This window comes from Spermophilus citellus (assembly GCF_964194105.1).
Source record: "Spermophilus citellus genome assembly, chromosome: 18".
In the NCBI taxonomy this organism is placed as follows: Eukaryota; Metazoa; Chordata; class Mammalia; order Rodentia; family Sciuridae; genus Spermophilus; species Spermophilus citellus.
The window spans coordinates 51,546,766-51,571,024 of record NC_138200.1 but is presented as its reverse complement, the minus strand read 5'-3'; the positions used below and the strand labels follow the sequence as shown (position 1 = coordinate 51,571,024).

General features: G+C 50.0%; 2 protein-coding genes across 3 annotated transcripts in view; both read right to left on the bottom strand.

Annotated features, from left to right (window-relative positions):
• The window catches only part of LOC308637794 (cocaine esterase-like), a gene marked incomplete at its 5' end in the record, with an annotated part of 35,466 nt that extends 24,749 nt beyond the window's left edge, over nt 1-10,717 (bottom strand). Inside the window, 12 exons of one of the 2 annotated variants that reach the window (XM_081274620.1) lie at nt 2,443-2,690; nt 3,110-3,182; nt 3,665-3,805; nt 4,188-4,335; nt 4,566-4,646; nt 4,756-4,896; nt 5,177-5,275; nt 5,708-5,966; nt 6,047-6,180; nt 7,014-7,155; nt 8,059-8,263; nt 10,642-10,717. In XM_081274620.1, the coding sequence (XP_081130746.1) occupies nt 2,504-2,690; nt 3,110-3,182; nt 3,665-3,805; nt 4,188-4,335; nt 4,566-4,646; nt 4,756-4,896; nt 5,177-5,275; nt 5,708-5,966; nt 6,047-6,180; nt 7,014-7,155; nt 8,059-8,263; nt 10,642-10,717 (1,686 nt within the window). In that variant the 3' untranslated portion in view covers nt 2,443-2,503. Of the gene's footprint in view, nt 1-2,442; nt 2,691-3,109; nt 3,183-3,664; nt 3,806-4,187; nt 4,336-4,565; nt 4,647-4,755; nt 4,897-5,176; nt 5,276-5,707; nt 5,967-6,046; nt 6,181-7,013; nt 7,156-8,058; nt 8,264-10,641 lie in introns of those variants that run through there. The other variant, XM_081274622.1, reaches the window with a different exon arrangement.
• A 4,219-nt stretch (nt 10,718-14,936) lies between these two features.
• On the bottom strand, nt 14,937-23,639 carry LOC308637961 (cocaine esterase-like; the record flags this gene model as incomplete). The annotated part of the gene is given in 13 exon segments (XM_081274849.1): nt 14,937-15,173; nt 15,625-15,697; nt 16,206-16,340; nt 16,753-16,780; nt 16,782-16,898; nt 17,281-17,364; nt 17,471-17,611; nt 18,233-18,331; nt 18,730-18,988; nt 19,069-19,202; nt 20,055-20,193; nt 21,104-21,308; nt 23,537-23,639. Coding segments are annotated over 13 exon segments (1,701 nt in total). The 3' UTR covers nt 14,937-14,989.
• Between the last annotated feature and the right edge of the window lie 620 nt (nt 23,640-24,259).

The window sequence follows — 24,259 nt, the reverse complement described above, 5'->3', positions numbered from 1 at the left end:
TCTGTCTCTAGTAAAATAGAAAAGAGGGCTAGGGGTGTAGCTCAGTGGTCAAGTACCCCTGAGTGCAATCCCTAGTACCCCCCGCCACCCCAAAAACCCTCTTAAAAACAGCTACTGAATGGGCTGGAGTTGTGGCTCAGTGATAGAGCACTCACCTAGCACAGGTGAAGCACTAGGTTCAATCCTCATCACCACAGAAAGATAAATAAATAAAGGTATTGTGTCCATCTACAACTAAAAGATATTTTTAAAAAGAAAAGAAAAGAAACCTACTGAAACTACTGAAAGTCTGAAAAATACTCTGAGGACCCACTCTGGGAAGCATCCTGTGCATGCTCAGAACTGAAAACCATACAGGGGCATGTTTGCAGCAGGAGCACAAGGAATGTTTTCAGCACAGAGTGGAAGGATTATGCACCAGTCCCTGTACACTAAAAGGAACTAAAAGGTCTTTTCACCTCTGCAGAGATCCAGTCAGCCCAGGCTTACCACTATCCTCGTCTGCCCCCTGGTGTCCAGAATGGGAAACACGGCAATCTTCATCTTCAGCCCTAAAGGCCTTGGTGCCCTGTGGTGGGGCTTAAAAGAACTGGATGAAAGAGGAGAGTTTCTCTGTTGGGAAAACTGGTGCCCCATGGAGGCAATTTGGTAAGAGGGAGGGTATAGGGGGAGTCCCAGGGTCCCTAGAGTAAGGGTCACAGCCTTTCCGTGACAGAGAGAAAATGCTTTGGAGGAACAAAAGGGCATATTGAGCTTCATTTGGCACTTTTGATTACTGAGATAAAAGATGAGAGGGTTTCTATTGGAGGGTCCAGAAAAGTTTAGGGACATCAATGAGGTGAGAGGGAAAGTCAATCACGTGCATGTCATAGTGAGCAGCAGGCTGCAGAGGGAATTCTGAAAGATTGTACATGGAGAGATCCTCAGGGAGCCAGGGACAAGAATCTCTTCTGCTATGTGTCTGGACCTCCTGACATGTCAAGGCCTCTTCCTGGACACACCCCACACAGAAACATCTTCACAGCTGTGCTGTGATTGTCTCACTGTGGGGCTCACAGTGTCTGCAGAGCCACAGAGAATAAGAGGCAACTTCAGGAGGCAGGACCCTGAGGACCCCACCTGGCTCTCCAGGATGCACCCAGCTGGCTCAGGCTCCAGAAGCCAATGGAAAAGCCCAGTCCTGCTTCTCATAAGGATGGGGCCAGTCACCTCCTTGGGACATAAATAGATGAGTATGTCGGTAGATTGAAATGTTAATGATGAATGACATTTAATCTCCAGGTGGACTCAGGGATATGAAACTTTGGTTTTGTTTGTAGCCTGGGTGTGTTAGATGTGGGAACTCTAAGTGTTTGGCCTGAAAGTTTTTGTGCTGCAGATTATACATTGAAAGGCAGTCTCCATGGGCTGGGGATAGAGCTCAGGTAGTAGAGTGCTTGGCTAGCCCGCACTAAGCTCTTGTGCATTAAGTTCTAATGCACTGGGCTCAATCCCCAACAACAACAACACACACACACACACACACACACACAATGCATAACTAATAAAATCAGTCTACTTCTTGGGCTTTGATTGAAAAAGAAAGAAAAAAAAGCCAGTCTGAAATGATGAATCATTGGGAGGGGACAGTGTTTAGGAACTGTCAAATAGTCCCAAGAGAACTTGTTCACCCCTTCTGCCAAGTGAGGACATAATGGGAAGGTGCCATCTAGAAACCAAAGCAAGACAACAAATCTGCTAACACCTTGATTCTGGACTTGTCACCTCCAACACAGAAGACAACACATATGCATTGTTTATGAGCTACCCAGTTTATTGTTTTTATTTGTTGATATTTTGTTGTTAGCACAGTGATCAAACCCAGGACCTTGTGCATGCTTGGCAAGTACTCTACCACTGAGCTACTCTCCCAGGACTTGTTATTTTACTTTGAGTTTGTGTCTCCCCAAGTGGCCAGCCTGTGCTACATATGTAATTCTTTTCCCTCAGCCTCCTGAGTGGCTTTGGTTATGGGCATGTGCCACCGTGCCGAGCTAGGTTATTATTGGAGTTGTTGTTGTTGTTGCTATTGCTGTTTTTGTTACAGGAGCCTGATGGAGTTAAACACTGGGGCTTATGGTGTCCAGGTTTTCTACAGAGGTCCCACTGGTATGAGAACATGGGGTAAGTGCTGAGAGATGGGCAAGAGGTTCAGAAAAGTACCAGCACCACTTTCTAAAACTTCTCTGTCAGCATGGGAGGGTGTGGCTACTGGGAGGAAGGGATAGATGGGGTTGTAGAGAAGGAGAGGGGTGGAAGGGACTCAGGCACAGTGGGGTGAGGAGGAAGGTGGGCATGCATTGGGAATTAATAAGTGTGTCTAACAGGAACGGAACCATGGCGGAGTGGATGGACGAATAGCTATGTGAATGAGTGGTCAACACTGGTTTTTCGGTGGGCATGTGTGGGCACCACAGGAAGACCCCATCACACCTAGCACACCCCTCCCTTGCTGACAAGGAAACTAGAGTTCTGTGTGCTTGTTCTCAGCCTCCTTTAGCTCCTGGATCTTCTGAGGCAGGGTCTTGGTCCAGAACTGCAGCCTGTGTGCCTTCAGGGCCTGGCCCACAGCAGGCTGGATGTCCAGCTGCAGGTACTGCTGGTCCTGGTCGAACAGTGGCCAGTGGGGTAGGCCCTCTCCGTTGGGGTTCCTGTGCACATGCCCTCCCAGCAGGGCAGGGTGAGGGTCAGTCTGAGCTCTGTTGAACTCAGACCTGACCTTAAACCCCAATTATGGACAGGGTAGCCATCCAGGCAGAGAGGGGTGTTGAGAATGGGGGGAGGTGTCCTGATGTAGGAAAGTAATGACCTCTCACTAGTGTCACTAGCCTGGCCTGTGTTGCCCTTTCTGTGAGAGGCTGGCTCCCATGGTAGTCCAACACTATGGCTCACCCTCTGGACCACTGTGAGAAGAGACCAGTGACCTGTAACCAAATAGCACCCTCTTTTAGTGTGGGTCTTCCCGTTGGGTAGGGGGCTAGGATGTGATGGAGGACACACAATAGCTAATGGGGTCACTTCAGAGAAGGGGAGCAGTGGAGGACCCGTGCCCCCTGGCAGGTTTTCTCACCCATTTCGAGCAAAGTTGGCCCAGTACTTCATCATCCTCCTTTTCAGCAGCTCCTCCTCCTCAGTGAGCTCAACTGTGGGAGGAGGAAGGCAAGGGTCCAGGTCCTGGCCAACCCCATCCAGCTGTCCACTCCTGTGCCACACTCACCACCCCAGCCCCAGGCTTGTGTCCCTTCCCTATCACAACAATCCCAGGGCCAGGCCCTCTGCTTGCCCAACCTGCCTTTAATACACCCAGTTTTTAACTGGATCAACACTGGGCTCATCCTTGGCGTAAAATTTTCCTTCTTTTGGACACTGTGAAGTCATTTAAGAAATGATTAGGCTTTTACCCAACCCTCTCTTCTCCTATAATAGAAACCAAGTTTGGGTGGGAACAGGTAGAAATGAGCATAGATTGGACTGGGAAAGGTCTAACCCTGGAATGACCCATTGAGTTGTAAGATGGTAGACACTGGATCCCATGTTCTCTCTTACCCCAGTTTCTCCTTGTACCATGAGAGTGATTGCCACCCTGTACCCATGAGAATGCTCCTGTGGAACAAGGAGAACTCACCTCTGATGCCATTGATGTAGGATCCAAAGACAAAGACGAACTCATCATCACCATGGTCAGCCTTCACGTGTGGAGGTCTCAGGTCCTTAATGAAGCTGGGCGGATGCTGGAACTCATAGAAGTAGACAGGAGCATGGGAACCTGGAGGGTGGACAGGATGTGTAACTCTTGGTGACAAGATTGCTGGGTCCAAGCTGGCTTGAATCTTCACAGTGGCTTGGAAGCCCAGAGTGGATCAGAGGCAGTTGCAAGGCTCTTTGTTAAGTCATGTCTTGGACTTCCTGGCTGTGTGGTGACAGGCAAGTCCTTCAGTGACACTACTTTAGTTCCCTCCTCTGTAAAACATGTGTGATGTCTATGTCTCACTCTAGCCATAAGGATTTACTGAGATGAGGGCCTTCAGGTACCTGGGAACAGGGTCTGGATAAAGACATGTGTCAGGACCTGACACCAGACCTCTCCTGGGACCCACAGCTCTGAGCTGTCTCCTAGGAAGCCAGGATTCAGGTTCAGACACACTCACTCTGATAATGTGCTACTTGGAGTGCAGGCATCACAAACATGAAGTCCGCCATCATCTCCTGGAACTGGAGTCGGAGGGTGTGGGGGTCCTCGTTGTCTCCCATGTACTCCTCCATCAATAGGTCAGCACATTCGGCAGGCAACTTCATCTAGTCCAGGTGACCAGGGAGAGTCAGGTTAGGCAATCTCTGGGGCAGGGAGGCAGGAGCTAGAGGGCAGGGATTGGTGTTTGGGATGTCAAGGAAGAGGGCAATGGTGTCAAGCTGTGTGGTGGCCCCACCCACAAATTTACATAGATCAATTTTTGTTCCTGTGGATTCCTGAAAAGGAAGAGTGTCTGGCTGCACTCTTGCCTGGATCAGGACCCCAGGAGTCTCACCCTCTGTGTGGATATTCTCTGTAGAACAGCTTGTGCGGTCTCTCTGTCTATGTCTTTCTGGATTTCAGGGGGGCCCAAGATCTGTGTGGTGAAAAGATAGTATAGAGTCGGGGGTGAGATGACCAGGAGGTACGAAGTCCAAACCCACTCCCACCTGACACTATTGTGGCGTTTTGGAGAGGAGACTCACCATGGGAAGGAGCCAGCCATACTCATCATTGGTGACACCAATGATGCTCGGAACAGGTTGAAAATCAGCAGAGGCCAGAAGCTCCTGGGGGTGCCTGGGTAGGAAGGCCCCATCCACCACAGCAGGAATGATCTTGAAGGCCTAAGGGGGCATCCAAAGTCCATGATTATGGGAAGCAAAGTCTCTTTTCTAATGACACCTGAGTTACCTCCAACCCATCCTAATTCATCTTATGATTCTCAGACCAACATTCAGAGATTCTACACCTGGTTTAGCATATTTTTGTCTCAATTCCCATCCAGAACTATGAGGATACAGAAGACCAAGCCTTGGAAATAACATCATTGTTCCACAGTAGAAAGCACTGTACTTTCCTTACACCATGACCCCTGCCTCCTCACTAATGTCCATTCAGCCCTACCTTGGTAACAGCCAGCATTTCCTGTTCACTCTTGCCCCGCAGGCAGCTCACCAGGGCCTCTGACTCTACTTGCCCACAGGCAGACAGGTTGGACACCATCTGTAAAGACATACAAAAAGGGGCTGAATCATCTCTCCAGACAGGGAGGGAGTTGCTGCCTAAGGTCTCAGCTGTGTGCAGGTTACCCATGATTCTCAAAGGGAGCCATGTGTGTATTGCAGCAAGTATGAAATCCTTCCACCTTTCCTGAAGCTCAGGTGTCAGCCAGAGGAGCCATCACACCTGCTTTACATGGGTCTTCTGAGGATGAGACCCCCAAAGTGTACCTTTGCAGACACTAGAGCAAAATCAACCACTTGAGGCAGAAGTGTGTGGATTCTGACCTCTGAGCTCCTCAGGAACCCTGGGGTGGTGGCCAGTTCTAGAGACACCTGCATGGTCTTTGTTCCCATGGAGCAGACAGAGTGGCAGAGGCTCTGAAGTTGAATGGTGAGGCTACAGATATGGCCGTGGGCAGTAAAGGATACTCACTGTGGAGACAACTTTAGATGAGCTGGTGATAAGGTCAGGCAGCAGGGCCACACCGTTCTCCATGATGGCACCATGGAAGAGTCCTTGGGACATTGGAGACACCACATGTGAGGACACACTACTGCCACCTGCAGACCCGCCAATAAGGGTGACCTGATCGGGGTTGCCTCCAAAGTGGGCGATATTCTGCTGGACCCAGCGTAGGGCGGCCACTTGGTCCAGGTAGCCCCAGTTGCCAGTGGCATGCTGGTCTCCAGTGCTGAGAAATGGAAGGATGATGATCATTAGATGGTCTTCTGTCTACTCAGCCCTCATTGACCATCCCTGTCCCAGGCTCACCTGAAGAAGCCCAGAACTCCCAGGCGGTACTGGATACTGACCACCAGTACATTTTCAATGGCTGACAGAATAGAACCATCACACATGGAAGCTGAGCCCACCACCAAGCCACCACCATGGATCCAGACCATCACCTGGGAAATCAGGAGATATACCATGTGGTAGTGACCATGCTCAATCCCATCCTGGCTGAATCTCTTGTCTGAAAAGTACTTTGGCTTGTGTAGCTACCCACACAGAACTCTAGTAGGACTTCATGACCTCGGGCTGGGGATATAGCTCAGTTGGTAGAGTGCTTGCCTCACACGCACAAGGCCCTGGGTTCAATCCCCATTATCACCAAAAAAAAAAAAAAAAAAAAAAAAAAGGACCTCATGACCTAGGGCACTGGTGAAAGAATAACTTCAATTTGGAAGATCAGGCCTCCCATACTTTGGGGTCTAATCACGAATTATAACCTGGATCTATTTCTCTCAGAACTACTCTGAAAGGAAAAGTGATGTTTCTGTGATTACCCCGCTTGAACATTAATTTAAAGTGTCATCTAATCTCTGGCCCAAAAAATAGATGGTCATGGAATGTAGTGACTGCAAAATTGCAGATTTGGGCACCTGCATGGGATCTCCTGGGTACAAGCTGGTGAGTTGATCAGTGGGTCAGAACATTTGGCCTCTGAGAGCATCCAGGGCTCTTTGACTCCATGCCTAGGTCAGATTCCTGCCTGCATAAGAGGACTTCTTGGACTTAATAGTGAGAAACTTTTCATGGTAGTTCACTCCACAGTGGTGGCCAGCTGAACCTGTACTTCCAGTGTCGTTGGTATTGTTATGTGGTACTTGGGGTCAATCCCAGGCCTTCATAGCATTGTGATAGCTCTCTACCTTGAACCATGTCCAGAGCCTGTTTCTAAATATCTTCTAAAAGAAATGTTCTCCCACCCTTCCACTGACCATGACTTAACACTCACAGGCAGGTTAGAGCCCTCACGGGCATGTGCAGGCGCGTAGATGCTGAGGTACAGGCAGTCCTCTGACATGGGGATGGGAGGCAAGATTTTACTCCCTAGGTTCAGAGCCTGCATATTCATTACATCTGCATTTTGCAGACACCTGGTGACAATGGAATACAGTTACTCCAGGGGCTGAGCAGTGGTCAATTCAGACCTCAGGTCCTAACTAGATCCCTCACTCCCTGCTTTAACTGATGGATTGCCTCACATGATCCTTCTTTCAAGTCATTCCCCATTGAGTTCCAGGCCACAGGCTCGGGGAAGCAGGGATTTTCCCAGACCTCCAGGGAAACACTGGCTACATGTATTGACACTCACTTCTTAACCCTGTCCCCATTCAGGCCTGGAACAGCATACGTGTCCCCACACAGGTGGTGCCTGAGTGGATAGAGGTTAGTTCTCACAGAAGGTAATGGGGCATCCCACAGCCCAACTTGAGGCTCTCAGAAAACCTCACCCCTCCACTGAGTCTCCAGCTGTAAGCACATGCCCCTTTCCCTTGGCTCTGTGGGTGGGGTCCCCAAGGAGCCACCACTGTTGCCCTCCTCAGGGATCTGCAGCATCGACTGCTGGAGTCAAGGTCTTTTATAGGTTCAGAGAGCCAAGCCAAACCTCTCCCAGACTCGTCTCCCCTGGTGGGAGAGAACCCCTGGAGTAAGTCAAATCCAGGGACATGTGTTTCTGCTCTTGTGTTCAACACCTGGAGCTAATGCTTGTTGGGTTCCACACCCTGAGGCAGGGGCCTGGCAAAGTTACTGCTGCATTGGAAGAATGAGTGTGGGAATTGCCCCAATGCAGAGGGATATATTTTTATATATTTGTTTATTTAGGGCCTGGGTTTCAAAGCTGGTGCATTAGGTTGCTAAAAACACATTATCACTGGTCTACAGCCCCAGGCCTTGCAGTACAGTGTAGATAAAGAAGCCAAAGTAGCCTGGCCCAGGACTCGGAGTACCCACCCTCACCCTAGTCCTGAGGTTCCCCAGACCCCAGGAGAACTTACATGGCCGGGTGGGAGGTCCCATCCCTCACACCACTCCAAGGTTCAGGGGGCTCAGGGGATGCAAAGCGCAGTGGTCCTACAGGTGGCTTGGCAAAGGGAATTCCCAGGAAGGTGTGCACCCCCACATCGGTGCCCTTCACATGGACGAGGCTGCCCCGCACCTGCCCGGTGTGGGTGGTCCGGATGGGGCTGACTGAGTCCTGGCCTGTGGGCAGAGAGATGCACTTCAGGCTCAGGTCTGCCCACTCAGCCCCTGGCCTGCAGCACCTTGGCCTGGTTGGCCCTCCTCAGCTCCGCCTTGTGGAAGGAGACTGATCTGTCAACATTGGCTTCAGAATCTTTCTGCCCATCTGTAATCCCTATCCCCACCACAACTCTCACTTGACCCGGTCACGGCCTATCCCTCCAGGCTCACCAGGCTCTTGTGACTTGCCACGATCCTTTAGCCCTAGCAACTGACAACAGAATGTCTTTTGGGCTGATGGGTCAAGAGTGTCCATAGCACAAACTGTGCCAGGTCATGTCACCCACTGGGAGGACTGTGGGAATGGAACTAAAGATTTCTATCCTTAAGGAACTCATACTTGGGACAAGAAATGACATAAAGAAGCATCATTCATGTAGGGATATATGAACGGTGGGAGGAGAGCTATGAGTTCAGGCCATAAACCTCTTGTCCCTCCTAGGATTGGTCATCAGGGCAAGGAGGCAATGGAAAGTCAAGCTAGATATATGTGGCTTGTCCAAGTCAAGATATTTGTTAAAAGTTAATGGTGGGCATATTGTGTTTAACTCTTCTCTCTTCCCAAAATAGGTCCACACTTGGGTGCTGTGCAGCCCTCAGGATGCCCCAGTCCTCTCTCTGTGCTTCAGGGTGCAGAGAGTTACACAGTCAGGTCCACAGTCCTCCTGCTATTGTTGACATCGCCACAGCTCCCACATCACTAGAGCCTTCCCTCCCCCAGGCTCCAGTTCTCACTCTAGAGTTTGGCAGATCTGAGCTGGTTCCATAAGAAAATGTTAAGAACTTCAAACTTCCTCCTCTCTCCCATGAGATGCGCTAGGATCTGATGTTTGATGCTCCCTGGTACAGGTCAGGCCAGGGCAGCAGCCACTCACAGGACCAGAGAAGGAAATTGGCCAGCATCCCTCCAAGTCCAAAGACACACTCCTGTCCCTACCAACATGCTGTCTCCACACAGTGCCTTGCCAGAGGGATCGTGGTCCATGTAACTCGTGTGGTGACTGGCCACTAATGCCTGATATTAGATACTACAAAGGACAAAGCCTGTGAAATACTCCTGCTCACAGTCTGCTGACATTATGTAGCTGCTTCCTTGAGGACAAGCCCTGCATGAAACAGCAGCAGGAATCTACTCCTGTATATATGGAGTGGTATGAAGTGTCCTCATGTCCAGATGTGGAAAAGGTCACACCAGAAAAGATGGGTTTGTGACCATTTAGGTGAGAGACAAAGATGAGTAGTGTGTAAGACCTGGACCCTATTCAAGACCTAGATGGGCCTGTGGAGGAGCCAGGACTTGGTGGACAGAAGACTGTGGGACTCAATTCTATACCCTCTCATGACTCAGTTTTTTTTTTAATTTTTGTATGTGAGGTAAAGAAAAAAAGACTGTTGAAAATAGAATCTTTCAGTGAAGCTAGAAAAAGTCTTCCTCTTGAGAAAGCTGTGGTTCTCTAAGACACCACATAAGGGAGGAAGCCTGTCAACGGTGATCCAAGGGGGACAGGTGAGCATGGATTCCTCTCTGCAGATTAGATTGAGAAAGTTGGGTCTATGTCCAACACCAACACTGGGAGCCGTTGGGGTGGGAGGGACTCCCTGGGCATGGTACTCTCCTGCCAACACCTTCTGATAAGGGCCTAGAGACTTCTAGCAGGTACAGAGCACATTGCTTTTGTCCTAGAACAATCCAAGCCATGCCAGTTCACGTTCACCAGTGAAGAGAATTCGCCAGTCATTCAGATCAGCATTGAGAAGTGGTACCAGGGCTACTGTAACCCCCAGGGACAGTAACCTTGTCTGTGGCCCCTTTGGAAGGTGCCAGCACTTCTCTGGCCAAGGGGTCAACACACTCAGAGCCAAATGTAACCAGCAAGCTATTATATTGCTGTTGTTATTATCCAAGGGTGAGTAGTAGCTACAGCCACAGCCACACACAGGAGGGAAAGGTCCCTGTCCCTGTTCCTTTCCCAGGAGGCTTCTGACTTGCCCATTCCCTGGATTCCATTCCCACAGTCTTCTGCCCACCCAGTCCTGGTTCCTCCACAGGCCCATCTAGGTCTTAATTTGGGTCCAGGTCTTACACACTACTCATCTTTGTCTCTCACCTAAATGGTCACAAACCCATCAGAATCCTCTCACATTAGCTCACTCCTCCATGGAGGTGTCCCCAGGCAGCTCTGACCCTCTCTGGCTCACCCTCCTGCCCCTCGTCCCCTTCGTCTCTCTCCTCTACCAACTCCCCCGCCCTGGTGCCTTCCCTCCAGGCTCAGGCTCTGTCTCTGGGCACTTTGGCAGCTGCAACCTGGTCTCTACCACCCTCCCCATGGCAGCCTCACCCTGGCCCTGGATGAGGAGCATCAGGAGCCCATAGGCCACGATGATGAGCCAGGCAGGAAGTCGATGCAGGCACATGGTCAGCTCCCAGGGCTGCTTCTGTATTCCTGGGCTTCACCTGGAACTGCAGAGCAGCATTCTGCCAGGGGGAATTTGAACCTGACAGTGAGGAGGCTGGGAAATGGGTGGTGCCCTGCAAGGTGTGTGCTGCAGGAGAGTCACTCTGAACTCTCAGAGGTCTTGGGGCCAGTGTGCAGCGGGCAGGGCCCTAACCCTCTTCTTCCCTTGGGTACCACCCAAGGTGCCGCACAGCCTCTGCAGCCTCTCTGACATCCCAGGACCCCTCTCCTCACACCTGGAGTCACTAACTCCCTGTCCTTGAGTCACAGGCCCATGAGGGTGTTGGGGAGGGGAGGAGGGAGCAGAGAGCTGGATGTAACTGGAGGAACCTGGAGGGCTTCTCTGAGGGGGCAGAATGAAGATTTCCAGAGATGGAGAAATACAGGTGACCTTGCTGGAGTGTGGGGAACTGCTTGCCCAGTGGCAGAGAGATGTGACTGACTTTCAAAGCTGACTGGGTGCCCTTCAGTTGTCCCTAATCTTCTAAACACCATGATCTGAGAACCTCTGAGGGCCCCTCCCTTCTCAGTCTGACCCTTCTTTGTGAAGGCATTTCTGTAGATACCCCATCAACACAAAACCAAGGTCCAATTTACAGTCACTTATCCACTGGAAAGATATGAAATGAGTGCCTGCCTGTCCAGGGAACTTCCAGGGATTAGATGCCTCTGGGAGATTCTGAATCATCCTGAGCCCTGCAGGGGTGAATGGAAGCCCATCTGGGTTAGGAGAACCTGCTCAACCTGACTTCCCGGTGTGGGGCTCAACTTCAGTCAGCCTAGAGGTTCCCTTGCAAACCATCTTTGGCTAGATTCTCCCCACCACCCATAGGCTCTTATAGCCCAGTGTTGTGTTCTTCTCAGCCACTTTGGGGAGCAATCAGCCTTATCCAGATGTCAGGAGACAGCATGCTGGGAGCACTGCTTCTCCTCGACCTCCACCCAATCAGCAAGGCTGCTGTGGATTCAGTTCCTCTGCAGTATTCTCTGCTCTAAGCCATTGCCCCAGGCCCTGCCTGACAGATGCTTACTCTGCCCTGAGTCTCCTGATCTAATTCATATCTGGGCTTGGTCCTCCTCCCAGATAAGTCCTATTTTAAGCACCTTCCTGTCGACTGGACAACATAGTGCTTCTTCCTAATCTGGAGTCTGCTAGGGTGAAGGTCCCCAGGTACTGTGCCATTTATGGCACCATCTTACAGAGGCCTTGGCTTTGACAAAGACCAAGATAATAGTAATAATTTGAAATGATGAAGAGTTTCAGGAGCGTATCTGTGTATATGTTTGTATATATTATACCTTATACATATATAGAGATGAGAGAGAGAGAGACAGCGGAGGTGGGGAGAGAGAAAGAGAGAGGGGGGGAGAGAGAGAGAGAGAGAGAGAGAGAGAGAGAGAGAGAGAGAGAGAGAGAGAGAGAGGAGAGAGAGAGAGAATGGAAGACAAGGTTAACATTAAGCCTGCAGGGACCCATCAGACCAAATGTTGAGGATATGGAACAACTGGTACCTTCATAAATGGCTGGTAGGGATGCAAAGTGACAGAGTCTTTTTGGAGAAGAGTTTGGTATTTCCCTTAAAGGTTCCACACACACTTGCCATGTGACTCAGAAATTCTCCTCTCAGATCTTTCCTCAACAGAAATAACAGCATGGGTCCATATAAATAATTTCTGATAATGTCCCTAAGAGTTTTATTGTCAAATTGGTCAAAAATTGCAAGTCACTCAGATGTATAGTAACTGGTCAATGAATAAATTGTGTTGTGTGCCTATATGGAATGCCACACACCAGGAAAAGGAATCTGAGATCTGCCTGGATCTCAGAAATAGTATGAGAAGTGACAGAGCCATTCCTAAAAGTGTCCATTTGCATCATATTTGGGGCAAGGCCATCTAGAGGAACCCAAGCAATTAGGTGACTGCCTTAGAGCAGTATTCAGGCAAGGAAGGACTGCAAAGGGGCATGAGGAAGTGAAAGAAACTGGTAAAACTTGTGGTGGTGGTGTTTGCTTATCTTACATGTTACCTCAGATTGAGTAAATTGTCCACTCAAGAGATGAATTTAACTGCATATAAGTCATTCCACACTGGGCTGTGAATGGATGTAGCTCAGTAATATAGTGCTTGCCTAGCAGGCCAAGGAGGTAGATATGGTCCCTAGCACTGTGCACACTCACAGACACACACACACACACACACAATCGCCACACTAAAGCAATTTAAAAAGCTATTAAAAATCTACAAAATATAATGGAGCCCCTTTGGATAATACAGTGTGCTTCTGCAGAACTGAAACATAGAGGCATGCTCGCAGGAACTCAGTAAATGCTATAAGGATGCACCCATCAGTCTTCACCAAAAGGAAAGTCTTTCCTGTGCTGGGTCCCTGCAGGCTTAATGTTAACTTTGTCTGTCCCCTGGTGGCCCAAATGGCAAAATGGAATTGTCATCTTTTGCATGAAATTCATGAAGGTCTTGGTTTGGGTTTAAATATAGTCAATGGAAACAAGGGGGTCATCTCCCCTGGGAAAATTGGTGCCCCAGGAGGGCATGTCAGTCAGAGGTTGGGGAGTGGGGGACTCCCAAGGTCTTTGGGATGAGAAATCCAACCTCTGAATGTCTGAGCGAAAAAGATTTGAGAGAACCCAGAGACACATTGAGCATTATTTGCTACCTTTGTACAATGAGAAAAGATGAGAGGGTTTTTATAGGAGGAGTCAGAAGAGTTTAGAGACAGCAATGATGGCAGAAGGAAAATCAATGGTGTGGATGCCATAGTGAGTGGGGGATGGTCAGGAGGCTGCAGGGGGAATTCTGCAAGGCAGAAGGACACCTTACTGGATGGAGAGATTCTCAGGGAATCAGGGATAAGAACCTCTTCTGCTTCATGTCTGGACCTCCTGAGCCTTCAAGGCCTCTTCCAGGACACACCACACAGATAAATATTTTCTCATATGTGAGATGTGTTGTGATCATGTCAGTGTCTGCAGATCCACAGAGAATAAGAGCCAACTTAGGAGACAGGATTTCAGCTGTCCCAGACTCCAGGACCAATGGAAAAGCCCAGTCCTGCTTCTCACAAGTATAGGCCAGTCACCTCTCTGGGATAGAAAGAGATACGTGGGCAGGTGTTTAAAATAGGCAGAGACATTTTCCAGTAGTTTGCAACCTTAGTTGCTGAAATCTGGAGGCTGTAGGTGCTGGGGTCTAAGAACTTGTGTTCCCCCAGTTCACACATTGAAACCTAATCTTCAATATGATGGTATTAAGATTTGGGGTCCTTATCAGATTTTATCACATCACAGGCATTATTTGTCCCTTATACCATGTAGTGACACAGCATTAAGGTGCCATCCATGAGCCAAAAAGCAAGTTCTAACAAACTCCAAATCTGTAGGCATCTTTCTTTCTTTTTTTATTTTGATTTTTATTTGCAGTATTGAAACCAGGAGAACTTTACTACTGAGCTACATCCCAAGTCCTATTCATTTTTAATTTTGAGGTAGGGTTTCACTAAGTTGCCCAGGCTGGCTTCATAGTTGTAATCCTCCTTCCTCAGTCTCCTGAGTTGCTGAGATTACAGGTGTGTGCCACCATACCAGGCTGGCATCTTGACCTTGGACATAACCTTGCAAACTCTGAATAATTTTCTGTTGTTCATAAGCTAACCAGTTTGTGATGGTATTTTTTTTTTTACAGCAGTCTGAATGTACTGTGATACTACGGCTTTAGGTAATCATGGTTTCTAGTCTAGTCTGTCTAGTGGTCAATGACAGATATGAGAATACATGGGACTTGGCTGAGAAGTAGATGTGGGATTTTAACACTCAGGTGTGGGGACATTCCTCAAAGCATAGCCCTCCTTTGTAGAGTGTCTAGATTCTTACAGGAGACAGAAAGTCCTGGGAAGGTTAGTTGAGGAAGGGAAGAATACACTAAAGGCCCAGTGGGTGTGGAGGAAGGTGAGCATCCACTGGGCTTACCCAATCACAGCTTCCTGGGGGGGGGGGATTTACTGAGTGTGTCTAAAAAGAGAGGACCCACAGCAGACTGGGCAATGAACATCATGAGGTGAATTCTTCACCAGTGTTGGCTGAATGGATGAATGAAGAGTGGATGAATGGCTCTGTGAGTGAGAGGCCAACCCTGGCTCCTGAGTGGGCAAGAGTGGGTACCACAGGCAGAGCCTACCTGCACATAGCCCTTCCCTCCCTCCATGAACAGGGAGCTAGAGCTCTGTGTGCTTTACATGTGTGCCTTGCTCCTGGATCTTCTGAGGCAGGGTCTTGGTCCAGAACTGCAGCTTGTGTGCCTTCAGGGCCTGGCCCACAGCAGGCTGGATGTCCAATTGCAGGTACTGCTGGTCCTGGTCGAACAGTGGCCAGTGGGGTAGGCCCTCTCCGTTGGGGTTCCTGTGCACATGCCCTCCCAGGAGGGTGGGGCAAGGGTCACTCTGAATCCTGCTAAACTCAGACCTGACCCTTCCTACCCACCCCATTTGGGACAGGCCAGGTTACCAGGCTGGCAATTATATTGAGATTGGGTCAAGTTTTCCTGACGTTGGAAAGCAATGACCTCTCACTAGTCTTGTTCCACACAGGGCAGGGCAATCTGGTCTGTTTTGCTCTTTCCTGTGAGAGGCTGGCTCTCATGGTAGCCCACCGCCATAGCTTACCCTCCCAGCCACCATGTGTAGAGACCAGTGAGTGACCAACACCCACAAAGCACCCTCTTTCAGTGGGTCTTCAGGTTGGAGAGGGGGCTAGGATATGATTAAGGACACACATGTGCTAATGAGTCATCTCAGACAAGGGGAGCAGCAGAGGGCCCATGCTCCCAGGCTGAGTGTGCAGGTGTCCTCACCCATTTCGAGCAAAATTGGCCCAGTACTTCATCATCCTCCTGCTCAGCAGCTCCTCCTCCTCAGTGAACTCAACTGTGGAAGGAGGAAGACAAGGGTCCAGGTCTGGCCAACTCTATCCAGCTGTCCACTAAAATGCCACACTCACTACCCCAGCTGTAACCTATCCTTGGGCCCCAGATTTGTGTCCCTTCCCTACCCCAACAGTCCTGGGGCCAGGCCCTCTGCTTGCCCAACCTGCCGTTATTCATCCCAGTCTCTAGCTGAATCCACCTTTGCCTCATCCCTGGCCCAGTAATTCCTTTTTAATTTTGGACACTGGGGTGTCATTTTAGAAATGATTATGCCTTAAGTCCCTTTTCTCCTATGCTAGACACCATGATTGGGGTAGAAATAGATGGAGGATCAAAGGCTGGGATGGGAAAGGCTGAGATTCTAATCATAGAGCAGGTTTTTGAGCTATAATATGGTGGATTCCTGATTCCATCCTCTCTGAGCCACAGTTTCCTCATATTTACCATAAAGTCCCTTAGGGCTCCATCCAGGGCCCTATCTCAGCTCCTAGAGAATTAAGAAGACTCATCTTCACTGCCCTTGAAGGATCCAAAGACAAAGATGATCTCGTCACCATGGTCAGCCTTCACGTGGAGTGGTCTGATGTCATTGAAGATGTTGGGCCAATGCTGGAACTCATAGAAGTAGACAGGGGCGTGGGAACCTGGGGGCATGGACAGGCCATGATATGATGGCCCCTCACCTTGAGCTCTTCTGCTTTACCCATCTTATCAAGATGTCTAGGTCCAAAGTTGACTGCAATCTGAACAGTGGAAAGGGGAGTCCCAGGCTGGGCAGGGGCGGTTGAAAAGTATCTTGGTGAAATCATAACCCTGGACTTCCTTGCTGTGTTCTCATGGGCATATCACTAAATGCCATTAAATCAGTGTCCTCATTTGTCAAATGAAGGTGATGTCTGTCTCTTACACTAACCATGAGGATTTTCTGTATGGGAGCTACCAAGTATATTGCCTCCAGAGTCTGATAAAGACATCTGTGGGGACTAGGACACCAGAGACCTCACCTGGGACTCACACTTGTGAGCTGCATCCAGAATTCAGTGAAGATATACTCACGCTGATAATGTGCTACTTGGAGTGCAGGAATTCACAAACAGGATGTCTGCCATCACCTCCTGGAGCTGGAGTCTGAGGGTTTGTGGGTCCTCATTATCCCCCAAATACTCCCCCATTAACAGGTCACCAAATTCAGCAGGCAACATCTAGCACAGGAGAACATTGAGAGTCCTGTTAAGCAGGCTCTGGCCTCTGGGTTGGGGGATGAACAGGAATGGATGAAAAGACTAAGTTTTGGGGTGGGTGACCACATCTTTTTTGCTAGAGGTTATTGCATGAGCAGGATATCTGATGTGCCCTCAATTTTTTTTTTTTTTTTGGCAGTACTGGGGATTGAACCCAGGGACACTCTACCACTGAGCTGTATCCCCAGACCTTTATAATTTTGAGTCAGGGCCTTGCTAACTTGCAGCAGATATCCTTGATCTTGTGATCCTCCTGCCTCAGCCTGCTGAATCACTAGGATTACAGATATGCATCACTGATCTGGTGTCCTCTTGAATTTTTGCAGGACCCCAGGAAACTCACCAAACGTGCCGACATTCTCTGAAGAATAGCCTGTGCAGTCCTTCTGTCCATTTCCTTCTTCTGGGTGTCAGCAATGTTTAAGCCCTGGTTGGCAGAAAGTCTTGATTTAGGGATGGATGAACTTGGAGCTACAAATCTATACAATCTCCCAGGGTTTCCCAGACACCGGGGGTATGGGAATGGACCTCACTGTGGAAAGAAACCAACCAAATTCATCATTGTTGACACCAATGATGCTGGGGACAGGTTGAAAATCAGCCAAAGCCAGCAGTTCCTCAGGATGCCTGGGCAGGAAGGTCCCGTCTACCACACCAGAGATGGTCTTGAAAGCCTGAGGGGTCATTCAGTGACAGGAAGCAAGGTCAGGGAATAGAAAATGTCTGATGTCCTCGGAGTGCTTTCCATCTTTTACTGACTCTCCCCAAATGCCCACCCTAAAAGGCACTGGTTCCTCATGACCTGTTCCACCAATTCAAACACAGACAATGGCATGGTGCCACAGTCTGACTGGGCACAATTCAGGAGCCACTTGTCAAAAGAAACGAACTTTATTTTTAGAACACACACACCAAATCACACAGCTCCTCAGGAAAAACCTTCAGAGCCCAACTGGAACTACTGGCCTCCCACAAGCCTCTCAACCTCCCTGACTCCTCCTGCTCTTGAGGTTGATTGGCTGGGTCACGTGGGCAGAGCCAAAAAAAGTCCCCCAATGAGCAGCTCCATGGTCTGAAAGGGCGGGGAAACAGCCCAATGAGCATCACCGCACAGGAGCCAATCAGTTGGCAGCTAGAAGTTTGCTGGCAGCTGGAAGTTTGCTGGGGCCCCTTTCGGCTGCGGCTCTCAACAGCATGGAAATGAGTTAACTGTCCCACAAGATGAAAGGCACTCAGACCTTCTGTCCCTCTTACTCTCCATGCCCTTCCTCCATACCCATGACCATTCAGCCTACCTTGGTAATAGCCAGCATTTCCTGTTCACTCTTGCCCCGCAGGCAGCTCACCAGGGCCTCTGACTCTACTTGCCCACAGGCAGACAGGTGGGCCACCATCTGTAAAGAGACCAGGTAGGGGCTGGATCATCCCTCCAGGCTGGGAAGAAAGTGTTGTCTAAGATCCCAGCTGGGTGCAGGTGACCCTAATTCTCAAGGGTGCCATGTGTGGATTGTCACAGGTGTCAGCCAGAGGAGCCATTACACCTGCTTAGATGGTTCTTCTTAGGATGAGACCCCCAGGGTGCAGCTTTGCAGAACATAGAGCAAAATCAACCACTGTCAGGTAGAGCCATGCAGATTCGGACCCTCGAACCCCTGAGCAATCTTTGGATAAACATCAGTTCTGAAGACACTTCAACTGTTTTTGTTGTCCCCACTGAACAGACAGAGTAGAAGTGGCTTGACGGTGAGGGGAGAGACAGTGCGTCTTGGCTTTCGTGGTTGAGGGCACTCACCATGGAAACCACCTCAGATGAGTTGTCAATAATTTTGGGTAAAAGAGCCACCCCACTCTCCATGATGGCACCATGGAAAAGTCCTTGGGACATTGGAGACACCACATGTGAGGACACACTACTGCCACCTGCAGACTGGCCAAAAATGGTGACGCGATCAGGGTTGCCTCCAAAGTGGGCGATATTCTGCTGGACCCAGCGTAGGGCGGCCACTTGGTCCAGGAAGCCCCAGTTGCCAGTGGCATGCTGGTCTCCAGTGCTGAGAAATGGAAAGCATAATGATCACTGGATGGTCCTCTGTCTACTCAGCCCCATTGACCATCCCTGTCCCAGGCTCACCTGAAGAAGCCCAGAACTCCCAGGCGGTACTGGATAGTGACCACCAGTACATTTTCAATGGCTGCCAGAATAGAACCATCATACATGGAAGCTGAGCCCACCACCAAGGCACCACCATGGATCCAGACCATCACCTGGGAAATCAAGACAGATGCCATGTATCTCTCTCCCAACCCAAACCCCTCCTGGACTGCTCTCTAGACTTGGATAGTACATGGACAGAACCCCAGCAGGTGACATAGTATTTCTCATGAGCAAGGGACTCAGTTTCAAAACCACTTATGCTATTTTTTTTTTTTTTGGGTACTGGGGATTGAACTCAGTATTGAATTCGACCACTGAGCCACATCCTCAGCCCCTTTTTATATTTTTTGTTATTAGAGTCAGGGTCTTATTGAGTTGCTTAGCACCTCACTTTTGCTGAATCTGGCTTTGAACTCGTGATCCTCCTGCCTAAGCCTCCCAAACTGCTGCTGGGATTATAGGCATACACCACTGCACCCGGCCCATTATGCTTTTGAATCTGCCCATGTATCAGATTCTGGCTCTATTATTCCCCAGAGCCCTTTGAGACGAAAATAAAAGGGGTGTCTCCCTGAACGTCCCACATAAACATTAACCAGTTTTATTAGCTCAACCTTTTTAATAGCTCAACAGGTAATCAATGTTTGGAAATGCAGATGACCTCAAAATGCAGTCCTTGAGCACCTGATTGTCTCTCCTGGGCATGAATTGGTTGTCGGTGTCCTGGATCCACCCTAGGGCCACAGCCTAAAACCTCTGGGGACAAGCAGGTCTCTGTAATCCCATGCCCAGGGTTCAGTTACCCATCCTGAGTAAGAAGACTTTTTGAACCTGTTAGTAAGAGTATTCTTATCAGGGTCCACACTGCAGTGGGGCTCAGACTATTCTCATCTTTAAAAAAAAAATCTTCTTGCAGAACAGCTGTTTTCCCACCTAGCAGGTGACCAAGGTTTGGCACTCACAGGCAGGTTAGAGCCCTCATGGGCATGGGCAGGTGAGTAGATGCTGAGGTACAGGCAGTCCTCTGACATGGGGATGAGAGGGAGGGTCAGATTCAAGAGGTTCACAACCAGTGTGTTCCTAGCCACATCCTGCAGACACCTGGTGAGAATAGCAATTATTCCAGGAGCTGTGCCGTGGGCAAAACCAGACTATGGGTCCAGAGTGAGTCTGGGTGCTCTCAGTCACCCTCAGTCTCCACTCCCCCTCAACCCTCCTCACACTTGATCCTTCTCCAGAGACTTTCCACCAAGTTCCAGGCCACAGGCTCGGGGGAAGCTGGGATGGAGACCAGACCTCCAGGAGCTCTCAAGGTTGTTGAGCACTTGCGTCCCACTCCCCCTGAGGCTGGGCAATCATGACTCTAGGGGCCTGTCTGGGAAACATTGGCTGCATGTGTTGACCAAATAATCCCTATCATAGGTGTCCCGACACAGGTGGTACATGAATGGGTAGAGGTTAGTTTCCCATAGAACATACTAGGACAACTCACAGACCAATTCGAGACTTTGAGGGAACCACATCCCTCCCACAGGGTCATCAGCTATAAGCACATGCACCTGTTTCTTGGACACTGTCTCCTGAACCTTTGGGCTGGGATAGTGATTATAGAAGGTGGGAGTCACCAAGGAGCCACCACTGCTTCCATCCTCAGGAATCTACAGAATGTACTGGTGGGTCTTTTATAGTTTCTTAGAACTAACATGAACCTCTCCCAGACACACGTCAGTCCCCTGGTTGCAGAGAACTTCTGGCATAACATAAGCTGGGACAAACATGTCTCTGCAACTAATGCTCTCTGGGTGCCAAGGCCTGAGACGGGAGCCTGGGGAAGTTAGCAACTGGTACTCTCTGATCCTCTCTCTTTGGAAACACGCATGTGAGAATCTTCTCAATGCAGAGGGAAGTTGCCTGGACAGCGTAGATGAAGAAGTTACCGAAGCCTGGCCCAGAGCTCAGAATACTCACCCCCACCCAGCCCTGAGGTTTCCCAGACCCCAGGAGAGCTTACATGGCCGGGTGGGAGGTCCCATCCCTCACACCACTCCAAGGGTCAGGGGGCTCAGGGGCTGCAAAGCGCAGTGGTCCTACAGGTGGCTTGGCAAAGGGAATTCCCAGGAAGGTGTGGACCCCCGCATTGGTGCCCTTCACATGGACGAGACTGCCCCGCACCTGCCCAGTGTGGGTGATCCGGATGGGGCTGACTGAGTCCTGGCCTGTGAGCAGAGAGATGCACTTCAGACTTTGGTCTGCCCAATCAGCTGCTGGTCCACAACACCATGGCCTGGTTGGCCCTCCTCAGCCCCGCCCTGTGGAGGAACCCAGATCTGTCAACATTCGCTTCAGAATCTTTCTGCTCATCCTTAGTCCCTATCCCCACCACCACTATCACTCGACCAGCTCACAGCCTATCCCTCCAGGCTAACCGGGCCCCTGTGACTTGCCACCATTCTTCAGCCCTAGCAACTGCCAGCAGAGTGTCTTTTGGGTTGATGGGTCAGGAGTGTCCTTTGCACTCACTGTGCCAGGTCATGTCACACACTAGGAGGACTGTGGAAATGGAACTAGAGTTTCCCATCCTCAAGGATCTCATGCTTGAGAAGACAAGAAATGACATAAAGAAGCATCATTCATGTAAAGAGAAACAGACTGTGGGAGGAGAGCTATGAGTTCAAAACTCCTGCCTTGCCTGGGGTTGGGGATCAGGGCAAGAAAGCAATGGAAAATCAATTTAGATATACCTGGCTTGTCCAAGTCATGATATTTGTTAAAGGTTGATGTTGGGTATGTTGGTTTTAACTCTTCTCTCTACTCCAGAATGGGCCCACTCTTGGGTGCTGTGCAGCCCTCAGGCTGCCTTAATCCTCTCTGTGCTTCAGGGTGCAGAAAGTTGGCAGTCAGGTCCACAGTACTCCTGCTATTGTTGACATCGCCACAGCTCCCACGTCACTGGAGCCTTCCCTCCCCCAGGTTCAAGTTCTCACTCTAGAATGTGGTATAGATCTGAGCTGGTTTCCATAAGAAAAAGTTAAAAACTCCAAACCTCCTCCTCTCTCCCACCAGATCCCCTAGGATCTGATATTTGAAGCTACCTGGTACAGGTCAGGCCAGGGCAGCAGCCACTCACAGGACCAGAGAAGGAAATTGGCCAGCATCCCTCCAAGTCCAAAGACTCACTCCTGTCCCTACCAACATGCTGTCTCCACACAGTGCCTTGCCAGATGGGATCTCAGCCCATGTAACTCACATGGCCACTGGCCACTAGTGCCTGATATTTGTTATAATAAAAGAAAAAGCCTGATAAGTATTGTTGCAGCTGCCTCATTGAGAACAAGTCCTCCATGAAACAGCAGGAGGAATCTCTACCATGCAGTGGTGTGAAGTGTCCCCGGGTCAGGATATGAAAAGCTTATGCTTAGGTGAGAGACAAGGACAAGCACTGTGTAAAACCTGGACCCTATTTAAGACCTAGATGGGCCTGTGGAGGAGCCAGGACTGGGTGGGAAGAAGACAGTGGAACCCAACTCCATACCCTCCTATATGTCTTATTTTTTTTTTTAATGTGAGTCCAAGAAGAAAGACTGTTTAAAAAGACCTCAGTGACGCTGTAAAGATCTTCCTGATGAGAAAGTTCTGGTTTTCTAAGACCTCAGGTAACGGAGGAAGCCTGGCACGATGGTCCAAGGGGGTAAGGTGAGCCTGGAATCCTCTGGGAAGATTAGAGTGGGAAAGTCTCGGGGTTACGACCAGCACCCATACTAGGAGGCTTCAGTGTGAGAGTGATCCAGGGCTGCAGACACACCCTGGCAACCACTTCTGATAAGGGCCTAGAGATTTCTAGCAGGTACAGAGCATATCTACCTTTGTCCTGGAAGCCAAGCCATGACTGTGCCCCAGCTCAGGCCCATGAATGAAGGGAACCCAGCAATCTTTCAGATCAGCTTTGAGAAGTGTTACCAGGGACTTCTGTATCCCACCAGGCCAATAACCTTGCCTAGGGACCCTTTGGAAGGTGCCAGGCACTTCTGTGTCCAAGGGATCAAAACACTCAGAGCAAAATGTAACCAGCAAGGTCTTCTTATTGCTGTTGTTATTTTTCAAGGGTGAGTAGAAGCTACAGCCACAGCCACACATGGGAGAGAAGTGTCTCCTATTCCGGTTCCTCTGCCAGGAGGCTTGTGACTTGCCCATACTGTGCTCCTCAGAATCCCTCACACTAGCTTACTCCTCCATGGGGGTGTCCTCAGGCAGCTCTGACCCTCTTTGGCTTCAAGAGAGCACTCTGAATTTTGAGGGAGCTCACCTTCCTGCCCCTCATCCCCTTCATGTGTCTTCTCCACCAACTCCCCCCACCCTTGGTGCCTTCCCTCCAGGCTCAGGTTCTGTCTCTGTGCACTTTGGAAGATCCAACTCAGGTCTCTGCCACCCCCCATGGGATCCTCACCCTGGCCCTGGAGGAGGAGCAGCAGGAGCCCATAGGTCACGATGGTGAGCTGCACTCCAAGTTGGTGAAGCCACATGGTCAGTTCCCAGGACTGTTTCTGCATCCACTGGGCTTCACAGGGCACTGCATGGCAGGACCTCTCTCCAGGTGGAATTTGGACCTGGCAGGGAGGAGGCAGGGGAATGGGTGGTGCCCTGCAAGGTGTGTGCTGCAGGAGAGTCACTCTGAACTCTCAGAGGTCATGGAGCCAGTGGGCTTGTCCCCTTTGACGCCTCCCAAGGTGCCACACAGCCTCTGCAGCCCCTCTGAGATGCCAGGACCCCTCTCCTCACACCTGGAGTCACTAATTCCCTGTCCTTGCTGTCACCCTGTCCCATGAGGGTGTTGAGGAGTAGAGGAAGGAGCAGAGAGCTGGATGTAACTGAAGGAACCTGGAGGGCTTCTCTGGGGGGTGCAGAATGAAGATTTCCAGAGTTGGAGAAATACAGATGACCTTGCTGGAGTGAGGGGAACTGCTTGCACAGTGGCAGGGAGGTGTGACTGTGACCTTTATTGCTGACTGGGTCCCCTTCAATAGTCCCTCATCTCAAGACTGTGTTCTCAGAGCCCCTGAGGGCCCCTCCCTAGTCAGTCTGGCCCTTCTTTTGGAAGGCACTTCTCTGTAGGTACCCCATTACCCAATAGCCAAGGTCAAGTTCACCTTTACTTATTCACTGGAAAGAT